Source organism: Natator depressus, chromosome 2, assembly GCF_965152275.1.
Source record: "Natator depressus isolate rNatDep1 chromosome 2, rNatDep2.hap1, whole genome shotgun sequence".
NCBI classification, from domain to species: domain Eukaryota; kingdom Metazoa; phylum Chordata; order Testudines; family Cheloniidae; genus Natator; species Natator depressus.
This window is the reverse complement of record NC_134235.1, coordinates 47179738-47196046: the sequence shown is the minus strand read 5'-3', so window position 1 is coordinate 47196046 and position 16309 is coordinate 47179738. Positions and strand designations below refer to the sequence as shown.

The 16309-nt window shown below is 41.4% G+C and overlaps 1 protein-coding gene across 1 annotated transcript in view; it reads right to left on the bottom strand.

The window, feature by feature from the left end:
• Positions 1-16309, bottom strand: part of CNGB3 (cyclic nucleotide gated channel subunit beta 3) — a 92759-nt gene that overhangs the window by 18718 nt on the left and 57732 nt on the right. The window contains exons 9-13 of the mRNA XM_074943009.1: positions 12072-12213; positions 8129-8288; positions 7252-7349; positions 5040-5123; positions 702-820 (exon numbers count right to left, since the gene is read on the bottom strand). Coding sequence (XP_074799110.1) covers positions 702-820; positions 5040-5123; positions 7252-7349; positions 8129-8288; positions 12072-12213 — 603 coding nt within the window. The remainder of the gene's footprint in view (positions 1-701; positions 821-5039; positions 5124-7251; positions 7350-8128; positions 8289-12071; positions 12214-16309) is intronic.

Here is a 16309-nt window from a genome sequence, read left to right as displayed (position 1 = left end):
CTGGAATGGCGAATGGTGGCCAGTGGGAGCTGTGATCGGCCGAACCTGTGGATGCTGCAGGTAAGCAAACTGTCCCGGCCTGCCAGTGGATTTCCCTGATGGGCTGTGTGTCAAAGGTTGCCAATCCCTGTGTTTAAACCATCTAAACTAGGGGGGAGAATTCCCTTAGTATATTCCTAAATACTTTACCCAGTCTAGTTTGAAAATGCGATTACACATTAATCACTGTTCCACAGGCTCAGAGATCTCATTGCTAGGGAATTTCCCCCTGATGTTGAGATTACATTTTCTTTTGTACACTTTCATCCCCTTAATAGGTATCTTCTCTTGGACTGTCCTAACCCACTGATTGTGAATGAGTTTCATATTAACAACAAGGAGTCCGGTGGCACCTTAAAGACTAACAGATTTATTTTGGCATAAGCTTTAATGGGAAAAAAAACCATATTGTGGATCACACATTGTCAGCCATTTTTGGGGGGGGGGAGTTGCCTGCTTCCAACCCCAATGTCACACTTTCCCAGTGGCAACTAGTGTGCTTTGTTACATGAAAAAGCCAAATGGAGAAAAATACTATTAATCAGATGTAGTACTTATTGAAAGATGGCAAATTTCATAGAATTATTTGTTGGTTGATTTTTGTTGTTGTTGAGTCTTTGAGCAGCTCTATAAAACAACATTATAAACAGTTACTGGATTACCTTATCTCTCCAAATACAGCTCCTGCTCTCAGGGTAACCAGGACTTTTGTGCCATCTGGGCCTCCAAGAACTTGAACTTCTCCCTGCTTGATGATGTACATCTCTCTGCCAATCTCTCCCTGAAGCAGAAACATCACACTTTGAGTGGAATAGTCTGACAAATGCCTCTTAACAGACCCTGTTTTTCATATGCATGTGTCCCACCGTTATGGGGAATAAGACCTAGATTGTGATACCTTTACTCACAATGAGTAACACCTGACTCCACAGGCAGTCTCATTGATTTTGAAGGGACTAGTTGTGTAAGGCATTATGATCCTGGGTGTTGGATAAACCTTGCTGAAGCTGGTGGGTGTATAACTGCTTACCCTTCAGTCTGGATAAATGTAAGACAAGGAAGCACCAGACACAGCCATGAACGTACTGATAACGTGACTCTAAGAAAAAGCTGAGAGCATGGTTTTGGGCTTAGTGCTGGATAGAAAGGGCTTGGAACTGTGAGCAAACAAAATGTCTCCTGCTGTTTGATTCCTACTGTGTTCAGCGAAACAGGACTTTGGGTAATATTGTTTGTAAATAAACAGGATTCATTAAGGAAATACTTGATTCCATCATCAATTTCTCCTCCGAATGGAAACAAACCACGAGATCCTTGTATAACTGCTCAGGTCAAAAGGGGTAACAGCATGTGTATCACAGCCTAGTCATGAGTGGATGAAGTAGATAATTACCACGGTGTTTTAGTTAGCGCTAACATGAACTAATTCTGAAGGGATCTGAGCTGACTTGATATATTAACGTTAATGTATCTAAGAAGAGTCATACACTGTGCATTTAAAAGTACTTCAGCATTTTAAATTTTTTTCTAATGATCATTTCCATAATCTAAAAGGAAAATCAAGAATAATTAACCAATCAAAGCTTCTGCTGTCTCTTGCATATTTACCAGTGAATTTGAGCCTTTGCTAGCTGCTTAATTAGCATCCAAAATGAAGTAGATTTTACCTGGATACAAAGGATGGAGAGATTGTATTTATGACAAATTCTAGCCATACTGAAGTCATCTAGTGGGCTAAAGTGTAGCATGATAGAAAAATATAGGACACTCACATGTTTTATATGTTCAAAGGGCTTTACACACATTAACTTAACAATCCTCACACAACATCCTTTGAAGCGAGGTGAATGATTATCATTCCTATTTTACAGATGGGAAACTGAGGAAGAGAAGTGATGTGACTTCAGTAAAGCCACACACCAGCAGTCAGTGGCAGAGCCAGGACTGAAATTTTCAGGGTTTGATTCCCATTCCTCCAGCACACATTGCCATTAGAGCGAATTGAGCAGTGGTGGGTCAGTGTTTCTGTATTTGCAACTCTTATCTACCCAACTATGTCCTTTCTTTACAATTCTATATTCAGTTCCAATTACAGCTGCAGCTTTGAATTAATGTGTCATTACTGGCCATGATATATTTTATTAGAGCAACACAAAAGCCTTGCTCTTTTAGTAAGCCATTTACTAAACATCGTGCTTGTGTAAAGCAATATATGTATTTCTAGGGTTTAGTTGCTGGGGAAGACCACCTGAATCTAACTGCAGGATCAAGGCTTTAATCTATTATTATTTTATTTGTACTACAGTAGTGCCTAGAAACGTTAGCCATTGATCAGGACCCCATTGTGCTAGCTGCTGTACAGACACAGGGCAAAAAGGCAGTCCCTGCCCCAAAGAGCTTACAATCTAAGTAAAGCAATATATGTAAACTTGTACAGATGAGATTAACCAATTTATTTGAGCATAAGCTTTCGTGAGCTACAGCTCACTTCATCAGATGCATACTGTGGAAAGTACAGAAGATCTTTTTATACACACAAACCATGAAAAAATGGGTGTTTACCACTACAAAAGGTTTTCTTTCCCCCCACTCTCCTGCTGGTAATAGCTTATCTAAAGTGATCACTCTCCTTACAATGTGTATGATAATCAAGTTGGGCCATTTCCAGCACAAATCCAGGTTTTCTCCCCACCCCCCCCACAAACCCACTCTCCTGTTGGTAATAGCTTGTAAACACCCATTCTTTCATGGTTTGTGTGTATAAAAAGATCTTCTTTGTTTTCCACAGTATGCATCCGATGAAGTGAGCTGAAGCTCACGAAAGCTTATGCTCAAATAAATTGGTTAGTCTCTAAGGTGCCACAAGTACTCCTTTTCTTTTTGCGAATACAGACTAACACGGCTGTTACTCTGAAACAGATGAGATTGTATCCCTTTCCACCCACCCGACCACCTTACATTACTTGGTGTCTGAGGTCCCAGTCCTTCAGTGAGCACCACATGGGCAGGCCTACTGACCTGAGCCTTCAAAACTTATACATAAGGTTAAGATTTTATTACGGTTATTTTTAGTAAAAGTCACGGACAAGCTGCAGGCAATAAACAAAAATTCATGGAAGCCTGGACCTATTCGTGACTTTTACTAAAAAGAACGGAGGGCTGTGGGAGTGGGGGGAAGGAATGACACCTGAATCCCCAGGGCGGGGACTGACAGCCCCGCCACCATGGGGGGCACAGCCCCGGCTCCAGATCCTGCCAAAGTTGCAGGGCAGGGGCACACAGCCACGACTCCAGCCCCAGCCATAGCCACAGAAGGGAAGGCAGGGAGCGCACAGTCCTGACTCTGGCCCTGACTAAAGCTATGGGGGGGAAGAGAACACAGAGCCCCTGCCAGCCCCCGCTGAAGCTGCGGGTCAGGAGCGCACAGCCCCGGTTCTTGCTGCTGCTGCGAGGGGGGCTCACACAGCCCCGGCTCTGGACAAAGCTGCGGGTTGGGGATGCACAGCCGCAGCTCTGCTCCCACTGCTGACAGCTGAAGCCAAAGTCACAGAGGTCCAGTAAAGTCACGGAATCCCTGACCTCTGTGACAAAGTCGTATCCTTACTTATTACTCTCTGGGGGAATTCTGTGCAAACAAATTAAAAATTCTGCAGAATTCTGCATATTTTATTTATCATAATAATTCAATATAATCACACCAAGGTCACGTATTTTGTTAATTTATTGTCCTGCATTTTTTAAAAATGGGTAAGTAAAATAGATCCTGAGCTGTAATCTAACCCCCTTGTGCCTCTCTGGCACAGGAAAAAAGCGAGAAAACACATAGATCTTCCCAGATGAGGATTCCCTGTCACTTACAATAAGGCTCCTTTATACCACTCTGGCAATGTAAAGGAGCCTTCAAACTTTTACACATTTTTTAGGCTCCTGGGGGAATTGACTAAGAATGGGAACAATTCACTGACAATGGGAACATTAGCAGCCTGCCTGCTTAGTTGTTACATTTCTGTTCTGCCTCAGCGACAGAGACTGCCTCACACAGCCCTACCCCTCCAAGCTGGGGACGCCCCAATAGCATGTGAGAGAGACAGAATGAGTATCTCTCGCTGGTTCACACACAAGCATGTGCCCAGCCCTGCCCCTTTAAGGTCTCTCCACAGACGCATGCACACCGAGCCTTCCCCCCTCCCTGCCCCCGCCCCTTGGTGATCTGCATCTGCCAGCTGCTCCAGGGAAGGGGCGCATGTTCCACACACATTTCTTTGCTCCCCCATTTTTCTGCAAGGTAGCAAAGAATTCTGTGGATGGTGGGAGCACAGAATACCCCCAGGAGTAATTTATGCACATATTTAACTGTGTGCACCATGAGTAGTCCCACTGAATCAATGGGACTGCACACAATGCAGAGAGTTAATCATGACTGTGCATCTTTGCAGCATCCAGAACTTAAATTGTAAGCTCTCTGGGGCAAGGACTTTGTCTTCCTATGGGTTTGTACAGCACCTAGAACAATGGGGCCTGACTGTAACTGGAGTTTCAGAGCACTACTGCCATATAGGTACTAAATAATCACAACTGGTAACACGCATGCAATGTTTAATTTGAACACTTGCAACATCTCAGATGAAGATCTGTAGTCTGTTTATGTCTGCATACATGCAGAAGTTTTGAACTTCTAACTTCTGCAACACACTGTATCCATTTTAAATATTCAAACTTAATGATGTGTGTCAGTAGATAACTTGTATTTATACAAAGCAGTTTCCCAGGCTACCAACATTTTATGTTTGATAATATAAGTAATAAAGTCCATATTGTCTTGTTCCAGCTTGAAACCTGAGAGCACACTATTATTATTACTCCGTATATCATAATTATTTTTATGATATGTAATTCACCTAGGATTAATTTAGTTTAAAGTATACTCTTGACCTATAGATGAACTCTTGTGCTAGTATGTTCATTATTTTTACATTTGAAAAACAAATAGTCAAGCTCACCTTTTTGCAGACGAAGTCACCAGGTAAATACACAATGGATTTCAGTCTCAGCAGCATGTCGTAAATCATTTGAGTATCACACCCCTGTTAAAAATAATTAGAATTTTGCTATTCTTGTGCAGTACTTGAAATGATTACCAGGAGGTTTATACTGGGAAGCAAGAGATAGCAATATAGGAGTGTGTTAAGCTAATGCTTCAGGTACTGAGTGTGGATTTAAAGCATCAAAAAGGCCAATTTCTGGAGGGTAGAGAGAATGTCAGTGGAACTATTTGGGTACCTTTAAGGCCCTTATCATGGTATTATCTGAGTGCCTCAACCTCTATCTTCTCTTGTGTTTTGAAAGAATAGTCTTTCTAACTGTGAGATGTCTGTGTATTGTGACAGAGTCGGGCCAGATGGCTATAGGAGAGTAATAGAAGGCAGATATATTAGCCCCAGGCTAAGTAGGTCCCTTTTCCCTGGGTAAGGTAACAGGGAAGGTTCCAGAACAATCAGGAACCTTCTGGAGACTATTAAGACAGGCTGATTAGAACACCTGCAGCCAATCAAGAAGCTGCTAGACTCAATTAAGGCAGGCTAATCAGGGCACCTGGGTTTTAAAAAGAAGCTCACTTCAGTTTATGGTGTGCGTGTGAGGAGCTGGGAGCAAGAGGCACTAGGAGCTGGGAGTGAGAACGCGGACTGTTGGAGGACTGAGGTGTACAAGCATTATCAGACACCAGGAGGAAGGTCCTATGGTGAGGATAAAGAAGGTGTTGGGAGGAGGCCATGGGGAAGTAGCCCAAGGAGTTGTAGCTGTCGCACAGCTGTTCCAGGAGGCACTCTAGACAGCTGCATTCCACAGGGCCCTGGGCTCGAACCCAGAGTAGAGGGTGGGCCTGGGTTCCCCCCAAATCTTCCCAACTCCTAGTCAGACTCAGGAGGAGTTGACCTGGACTGTGGGTTCAGAAAAACGGCCAACCTGAGGGCTGCCGTGAAACTCCAAGGTGAGCAAATCCGCCAATAAGCACAAGACCCACCAAGGTAGAGTAGGAACTTTGTCACAGTATGTATGTGACTCTTGTGCTGGTCTAATTAAATGTGTTCAATACTATGGTTAAAGCTGTGGGCCCGAGTCTCTGGTGCATAATTGCTCAGGTGGTATAAAAAGGTAATCTGGCCACAAATTCACAGAAGCAAATTCCACAGTCAGGCTGTGCACTCTGCTCCAACCTAGCATAAGGGGCAAGTTAGAGTTCCACTACTCTATGCCAATCCTCCACTGTGTTGGGTCCATTAAGGACCTGCCTCAGGGGTGCAGCTGCCTGGCAGCAGCTCTAAGTGGTGTCAGGGCTGGCCTGGAGAATCGTGGTGCTGTAATTAGCTGCTGGACACCTCTCCCATCTCATGCACCAAGGAAAGCACAGGGGCAGGAGAGAATCTAGCCCTCTGTGTATTGCATGGTCATGACTTCTGGGACAAAAACATTTTATAAAAAGGCATGTTATGTGTCATCTTGATGAGGCTGCCACAAAGCAAGACTATCAACTTATTTATATTACTCCTGGGGAATTTGGTGCCAAAAATTTAAAAATTCTGCGCACAATATTTTCAAATTCAGAAAAATTCTGCATATTTGGTTTGTCAAAATAACACAATATAATCACATCAGTTTCAATTATTTTTGGTCATATATCAAAATACCTGTCAGCAAGTATGTCTGTAATAATACAGACAACAAAAAAGATTCAGAAATGTTTTTTTGACAAATAGATTCCTTACTAGGCATATTAATACAGAACTCTGAGTAATAATTAATTTAAACCACAATACAAAACCATATTTCCCATGCACCCCAGAAGCAGTGCAAATGTTATTTTTCCTGCTACAACCTCATCCTTCTGCCCCCTTGGCTTACTTATACCCCCAAACTGACATGCAAACTACATCACCATTTGCCACCTCTGAATCTGGCCCGTAATGTCAATGTAACTGCAATAAAATAACAACAGAGTATCACTCAAACGTTTTGGCTTCTGCTTTGGATGAAGAGACAGGCACTTGGCTCAATCCAACCATGAGCTTCCATTCACTTGGCAACCTCTTGACCGTATTTTGACTTTAATATAACTAATGAAAAGACGGTCCTAAATACTGCAACATGTGCAAAACTAGATTTTATAGCTCACAAGAACAACATGTTGCTCCTTTCTCCTTTAAAACTACTTGCTTTGAATAAGTCAACTTTATTGACAATGGCAAAGTTCACATCAATTGCAATGGCTAACTGCATTTTGGCTGGCATCTGCTCCAGTAATTCTGATTCATCTGCAAGAGAGAAAAAAAAAAGACCCCAAAATTCCTAATTACAAAGTGGAAATGCAAAGGAAGAAGGAAAAGGAGCAGCAGCAAGGGAATTTTAAAAAAATCAGAATGAACCTTTCCCTTGTACAGAAGAATAGCCTAACTGAGTTAAATCTAACATACATGAGATCTAACAGAGGAATATTCTTTCAGACTAACAAATTGTGCAATATATTAAACCAATTCTTCAGAACTCTAACTAGAACATATTACAGATGGATAAACATGTGAAAACCCCTTGATTATTTTTAGACTCCAGATATTTTAAATATAGAAAAGAGAATTCCAAAACTGTAGCTATTGTATTACAACAGGTGTTCATCCTGGGTGTAACCTAATTTCCAAATATTCAAGGTAGTCTTGGAACTGCATATGAAGACTACGATAAATGAAGACTTGCTGTGCTGCTAGAAGTTCAGGTTAGTGATCCGTCTTTAGACACTACACTTTTACTGCATGAAAGTACAATATGTAATTGTACAAAACAATTAGGAAACACTTAAATCCACTGACTCCAGTACAGGTTTTTCTCTAAATAATAAGTGTGTTTCTGAAGGCCCTACAAAACAGCACATTGGGTTGGCTTTTTTGATGCTAGTTAACTGGTGTGTGCCTCTCTCACCCACCCCTAGACCATTCAGAAGAGATCAAATGAGATCCATGTATTCTTTGGATCTAAACAGAACATTTCTGCTGTGAGTCAGTGTATGAGCAGATATGGTATAGTTTGAGAGTCATCTTACCCAGCATTCCTTGAGAGTCCCATGTGTATTCGTACCAGCTTCGAACACGATTCTGAACTACTTTTGGAATTGTATAGGTGTTCATGTAAGAGATGGTGTTATCCATGCTGGCACGGTAGTAATTCTGTCCTGCTGTCGCTGCTCCAATTACATCCCGCATCTGCAAATATCAGTTATTACTACAAACACATTTCAGTGGTAACAGTCTCAGTTTTTAAGTGATCAGTCATTTTCCAAACACAAACACTTTGCTTTGTTAATATATGTTAGTGGTAATGAATGGATTTAAACTAAGTTGCATTAAATAGTTGTTTTCACCTGTTTTTTATTTTAGAGGGACATTGACAACTTGTTAGTCTCTAAGGTGCCACAAGTACTCCTTTTCTTTATGTTAGAAGTAGTTTCACATACCATAGCTACCCCTGAATGCCCCTGCCAGTGTTTGTGATTTTTATATTTTCCTATTTTAAACATACTTTTCTGTCTCAAGTTTCAGAGTTAGAGTGAAAAATACAGTCTGATGCATAAATTAAACAAAATGTAAATCTTCCAGTTATAGGAAACCTGTGCTATTTGTAGGTAAAATATTTTCAGATGGAAGCATGATTTCTAATTTGAAGGTGTTCCTTTAAAATTCAATAATTAAGCCCCACTTTGTTTGGCATTCAATGGCAAATCAGAACTCAAGTTAAAAATGTGTTAACACCAGTTGATGCCACTAGACATAAGAGTTTGTCAGTGTTTCCCGAGTTAAATATTTTTTGATCAGGCATAAAATCAACTTTGTGCTGAACATTGATCTTGAAGATCTTAGCACAAGAGCACAGTTTAACATTTCTACAAAAAAAAGTCACATCACTTTTTAAAAATTTAAATGCGTTAATGTTTGAAAAACCCTATTCTCTAGGTACAGTTACATTTTTGATAGAATGTTCAAATATCATTGTGATGACCAATTACTAATATGATTGTGGGCTAAATTCTGCTGTCACGCTGGTCGAGGTCTGGAGGAACTCTACTTAGCTCAATAGGAATTACTCTGGATTTACACCAATGTAACAAAGAAGAACTTTTCAAGTAACTTTAAACCTCTTTGAAAACACAGACGTTATCCACTGACTGGATATCCATGTATCTTTTTGCTTATCTATATATAGGCCTTGATCCTTCAATTGACTCTGCACTGGTGGAGTGGTCCATTTGCACAGAGTCAATTGCAGGAGTCAGTTGCAGGACTTTAATAAGGGACCTAGATTAGATGAAAAAAATATTAGACTTGCAAACTAGGTACCCAAAGATTTGGCTGTTTATCCAGAATTTCTTCAAGTTTATCTAATCATCAGGCTAGATTTCTTATATGAAGAGGTGCACTGCTGATATTTCCAGTGTTTGCTGGATGCATTGCAAATACTGCAGGCATAGTCTTTTCATGATGTTTTAGTATTTCTTTTTCCACTCTTTGTGTTACCAGGAAGTTAGAGGTTTACACCCTGTTATTTACTTGATACTTACACACTTCTTTTACTTGATTTGCTGAACTTTTTCAAATCTTGTGGTCAATAGAAATATAATTAAATGCAACAGTTCTGGTGTTTGCCTTTTCATTTGAACTCCCTATCATACAGGGATTTCTGCAGGAGTCCAATAGGACTCACTGCCACATGTAGGAACTGTAACTGTTGTTCTTCTGCAGCCAGGAAAGTTCTTTTCAAACCTTTGGATCTGAAATGTAACTCCAATAGATTGGAAAAAAACTTTTGTTGCTGCCTATTACTTTGGAAATTTTGCAGCTTTTTTTTTCAAAACTGGATGCAGATGAATTGAAAATAAGAACACTGATTTAATCTTAACCACAGGTTAACATGTGCCAAATCTGCAGCTGTAACATATGGCAGACAGTAAATCCCCCGTTTCACGAAGTTCTTAGGACTTCAACGGGTAGTGATCAACGGCTTCTCAATGGGTAGTGATTAACAACTCAATGTCTAGTTGGCAACCGGTATTAAGTGGAATATCCCAGGGGTCTGTCCTGGGACTGGTTTTGTTCAACATCTTCCTTAATGATCTGGATGATGGGATGGATTGCACTCTCAAGAAGTTTGTGGATGACACTATGCTGCGGGGGAGAGGTAGATACGCTGGAGGGTAGGGATAGGGTCCAGAGTGACCCAGACAAATTGAAGGATTGGGCTAAAAGAAATCTGATGAGGTTCAACAAGGACAAGTGCAGAGTCCTGCACTTAGGACAGAAGAATCCCATGCACTGCTACAGGCTGGGGACCAACTGGCTAAGCGGCATTCTGAAGAAAAGGACCTGGGGATTACAGTGGACTAGAAGCGGGATAAGAGTCAACAGTGTGCCCTTGTTGCCAAGAAGGCTAACGGCATATTGGGCTGCATTAGTAGGAGCATTGCCATCAGATTGAGGGAAGTGATTATTCCCCTCTATTCAGCACTGGTGAGGCCACATCTGGAGTATTGCATTCAGTTTTGGGCCCCGCACTACAGAAAGGGGATGTGGACAAATTGGACAGAGTCCAGAGGAGGGCAACGAAAATGATTAGGGGCTGGGGCATATGACTTACGAGGAGAGGCTGAGCGAACTGGGCTTATTTAGTCTGCAGAAGAGAAGAGTGAGGGGGGATTTGATAGCAGCCTTCAACTATCTGAATGGGGGTTCCAAAGAGGATGGCGCTAGGCTGTTCTCAGTGGTGGCAGATGACCGAACAAGGAGCAATGGTCTCAAGTTGCAGTGGGGGAGGTTTACGTTGGATATTAGGAAAGACTATTTCACTAGGAAGGTGGTGAAGCACTGGATTGGGTTACCTGGGGAAGTAGTGGAATCTCCATCCTTAGAGGTTTTTAAGGCCCCGGCTGGGATGATTTAGTTGGGGGTGGTCCTGCTTTGAGCAGGGGGTTGGACTAGATGATCTCCTGAGGTCTCTTCTAACCCTAATCTTCTATGATTCTGTGAAAGCTTTGAAAAATCAGGGGAACACTAAATAACCCGCAGATACATCAGTATTCAGTGCAGTGTTGTAACAGTCATGTTTTTAAGAATGATAACACTTAAATGCAATCAGGGCTGCTCAGAGGGCAAGGAGGATAGGGAAAGGGGCAGTTTGCCCAGGGGCCCCTATTTCAGAGGACTCCCGAACCTGACTGACATTGTGACCTGGCACATGGGGTCACAACATCACTCATGGAAATTTGGCAGCTGGGCTAAACCTGAGAAGCGCTGCAAGCCTATCCATCAGGTTGCAATGCCAGGAGTGGGGAACTAGGCCTAGCCCCATGAGACAGGAGCTGCAAACTGTGTGCTGTGTCGTCTTGCTTTCCAATCCACCTCCCCCACTTCCCCGGGGCCTCCCCTCAGTGGTTATATTTAGGAAGGGTGGGAGCAATCAGTTCCAGATTTTGCCATAGGCCCCCCAAACCCTCTGTGCATCCCTGATTGCAATTAACAGCAAGTGCAATTCATTAACATCTAAAGATAAATCCAAAATCTGATATTAAAATTATAGTGTAGCAGTGCTGGGTGACCCAACAAAGGTTACTCTCCCAGGCTCAGAATGGATCAACGCATTTCAAGTAAACCAGTTGCATAAATTCATGAGCTGTGCTGCTGTAATCTGAGCCATATGGGCAGGCCTCCCTGTAGAGTTCCACCAGACAGGTCCAACTGCAGGATTGAAGCTATGGCCTCGAAAATTGGGGTCTACTGTAACTTACGAAGGGCTCTACTTGGAACTACAACCATAGATAAATACATCTGTCAGAAAAATATATACAGTGGAGACTCAAAAGAGTCCTTGAGCTTTTTTGATCTTCTGCTTCAAAGTTTTCTGTATTATGTATATGAAAGAGGCCATAAAGAGTACGTTGTCTTTACATGGCAGTAATTTACACAACTGTAAATCTATCGATTAATTCATTTGTTTACCTGACCAATTAAGCTGGAGAACACAAAGACACCCAGGAAAAAATTCAGTAGTTGAAAGATTATCTCAAAGAGGGTTTGTGGTTCCGCAAGGCCACCAATGGTAATTAAAGTGCGCACTGCCCAGTAGTAACACCTCAGATACCTGGGGATACACACAGCATACATTGTATTGACTTCAGTGGGACTAGTCACATATTTAAAGTTATGCATGTGCTTTGCTGTCTTGAGTCCAGGGGGCTCCAGCACCTTCCAGAAACAAACCCTTGACGCCTTTCATCTTATAAGTTCTCTAAGGCTTCACAAATGATTGCCCAGTCCTGCAAACCTTTAATAATGGGAGCAGACCCAATAAAGCCCCAAATTAGATGCATACAGAAAATACAGCAGCTACTTACCAGTGCCCAGTAACTCTATATGACAGTTTAGGACAATAGCTACTTGAAACTGCCAGGGAGGATTTTAGGTAGGCAGAATGCAGTTATCCTTGATGTAAATACCATGGTGATAAGGGCACAATTAAAACCTTGCTAAATAGATTGAGGTCAGGTCTACACTAGCAGCACTTTGCATGTATAACTACACTGGTAAACTATATTGGCAAAGTGCTCCGAGTGTGGATGCAGCTTATACCAGCAAAACTGCACTTCTGCTGGCCCAGTTTATTTCAGCTTTCCTCCCTCTGTGTGAAATAAGTTATACCAGCGTCACATTCCGGTGTGCAATCCAGACCAGTGGGGAGCTGTGTCACCAACTGCCCTGCAACCTTGGGCCTCTCGCAAAGAGCCAGTATGCAAGTCAGACCCTGAAGGTCTGTGTATTGCTGTAGCCTTCCAGCAGCACTCCAGTCACACGCTGGCTTCCACCAGCCTCGGTTACCACTTGCAGGGTGGTCCCAACACACTCCCAGTCCTGAATTTTTCCCAAAACATATGTTCTGAACTGTCCAGCCCTCTCCTGGGCAGTTCTGATATTAAAGGCCCATTGCCCCTGTAAGGGGTCAATATTCAACAGTTTGCTTTTTCAACTGGAGTACCCAAACAGTTCAGTTTAAACACAGCACTGGATTAGTTTTGATTAAAAAATAAAACAAGTTTATATAACTACAAAGAGAGATTTTAAGTAAGTACAAGATATTAAAGTCACAAATGGTTAAAGGTGAACTGAAGATAAAACGGTTTCTAGTAGCTACAACTTGACTTGGTTCAAGCTAAAATCCTTACCACACGTTCTCTGCAACATTGCTGACCAAATTCTCGGGTCAGCTGTGCCACCAAATTCAAAGGGCTGGTTCCTTTGTCTTCTTAGGTGAGAGAGGGAGCGAAACAAAGAAATGGGGGAGTTTTTGCCCCTCACTTTTATAGTTCTATCTCCCTTTGAAATTCATTTTCCTGAGATTACCCCTTGATAAAGTTCCTTCCCTCTGTGAGGATGGAGACAAGGAGTCTTGTGGTAAAAGAAGTTCCGTGTTGTCATTTGCTAAAATGCAGCACAATCTGTTCCTGCCCACCTTTGTTGCCAAAGAATGGCCACTTGACCAGTAATTGCCAATCAACTTTGATGACACCTGGCTAGAGGCGTCAGCTTGTCTTTTGTCTTTGAAAAACAGTTTAGCCCTCACCAGACTTGTCTGGTAAACACATTTCAGTCATAATTTCAGTTCATGTTCAAATCGTTATATATAATGTGGCTACACACATTTCACCATGATATTATAGACCCCTGAGTTGTTAGTTCTCAAATGATACCTCCCAAGGTATATTTTGGACAAAGATTATTACAATAGTGTGTAGGGTGTGAATACAGGAGTGCGTTCCGTCACAACCAGCAAAAGTGCAGTTTTGCTAGTATAACTGTGTCTATGTGAGTGGCTTTTTGCCACCACAGCTATGTCAGTGATAAATTGCATCTCATCACAGCCTGGCTGACATAGCTATGTCAGCAAAAGCTTGAAGTATAGACCTGGCCTGAGATTCGAAATTAGCTAAAACACCAGTGCTAGCTCCCTCGCTTTTGCCAAAAGTGCATTGGGATCTTTAAGAGTCACAGCAGAACATTAACTCTGTTTTAAATTACATTTGAAAGATGGCACTGCAAATAGCACTACATCATCCTAATACTAAAATGGGATTAATTAGTTTTTTAAACCAGTTCATCATTTTAGTGAAAGTGATAGTGTTCTTTGCTTTTATGAGCTATGGTATTTTAAAAAAGGTAATTGAGTCTTTAAAAATACTTTTCATCCTTAGTAAAATAACTAATTAATATTTATAATGGAGCATTCTGAATGTCTTGATCATCAAATTTTAGCTTCTTTTCAGATTATTAGAGTTGTTCGTTTTCCCTAACTGTACAATAAACTTCAATTTTACATATCATTGCATTTTACAGACTTTTTTTTAAAATTTATTAACATTTTATTAGATGTAGAAAGAAACTTAATAGGAAGTACAAATAACTTGAGGTCTCAATCCTGAAAATAGATGCTCCAGTGCATATCCTTTCTGTCTGCCTTGAGTCCTGAAACCCGCTGACCTGTTTGCAGGATTGGGGTCTAAATTTTAATTTACTCCTATCACATATAACCTTACATATGGGGTAATGCCATTAATACACTGTATAGATGACCGTGCAATTTGAGACCTATGAAGTGGCAGTTTTGTATAAATTCTGTGACAGCTGAATGAAAGGCTACTTCCAACAGGCAATTCCCTGTTTTAAACCACTTTATATACCTAAAGTTTTCAGTATGCTTTTATTTGACCTTTTAGTTAAAGGTCAACCTGTGATAAACAATTGATTTTTTTGCTGATCCCTTGGGTGGTCACGTTAAGCTGGCTTCACTATAATGAGATTTAGTAATTATCACTTTTACCACCATTATCCACTTGCAGACTTTAACAGTTAGAATTGTCATTTTTCATTAACAATTCTGACACTGAAAATGCACTGCAGATCTGCTAACACTTGAAACTAATCCCGTCCCTTGTCCGTCCCCCCCCCAGTATTGTAGTTATAACATGGATATCTAGATTAAACCCCTATATGGTTCACAGAGTTCCACAGATCCAGCATCCTTCCAGCAAAGTCTATGTAACCCACATCGAGTGGCACTGAGACCATTCAGAGAGAGAGGAAATGAGTCTGCTCTACAGCTTTAGCGAACAGCCAGTTGGCTTTTAGCTCATGCTCTAGAGGCTCATGCACTAAGTCCAGAGGTCCCCAGTTCAGTGCCAGCAACTGGGGTCTGTCGGCATTACATCTGCACAGTTGGTAGCTCTGTTTCCCATGGGTCTGGGGTCGGGTAAATGTAAATGGTGAGGAAAGGTTATGTTTCCCTTTTGCAAGTATCACAGCTTTTAGGGTGAAAGGACATCCCTAGCTCATTTGGAGCGCTGTAAGGAGTAGGTTAGTTAATGCCTAAAAAGATATCCAGTATTCACTGGACAAAACTGAGAATACTGTGCCGGTCCTGAGCTACAGCCTGAAGAACTTAAAAGTAATAAAGGAAACAGCGCTACTTCTGAACAAGTGGCCTTGGAAATTCAGAGTGGGTAAGATGTAGCATTGGCTTTTGGCGGTAGCTTCAATGACTTCAGCATGTTAGAGATTGTAACACTGGTCTGGGCTATGTCTCTGAGGATATCTGGAAAACAGATGATACAGTGTGAGCGCTATATAGATAGCAGCCTGAGGAAATTCAGGGGTTGGTCTAATACTGTGTATGTATCTACCTGAAAAGCAAGTGTATGTTTTAAAAAAACATGTGTTCATTACTGGTGATATGTTTAGTGCAGTGCATACAGTACTTCTGTGCTGTCAGTTCACATAGACACTTTTTACAGCACGAGTCACATGCTGCTCACTATCTGTCAGACACAAGTTTTATATTTTCCCCATTTATTCAATGTATTGTTTTTGCTTTAATCTGAACTTAGAGTTCAGAAATATAAGGCCACTCTGCCAAGAAGAAAAAAGAAGAAGAAATTGTAAAAACAAGGAGCCAGAAAAGATAGATTCCAAATGCTGTGGTATTGGCAGCTCTGCTTCCTACTAGCTAATTATATCTTGAAATCATCACTGCTTGCTATACAGCAAACTGGATAGCTGAAAAATTAATGTTAAAACAAAGTAGAGACAAGAGTGGGATTTTCCCTTTACATAATATAGACAGTATGTTTAACCCTCAGGCAATCAAACCATCAGATTTTTCCCTAACATAAGGAATACAAATAAAAACA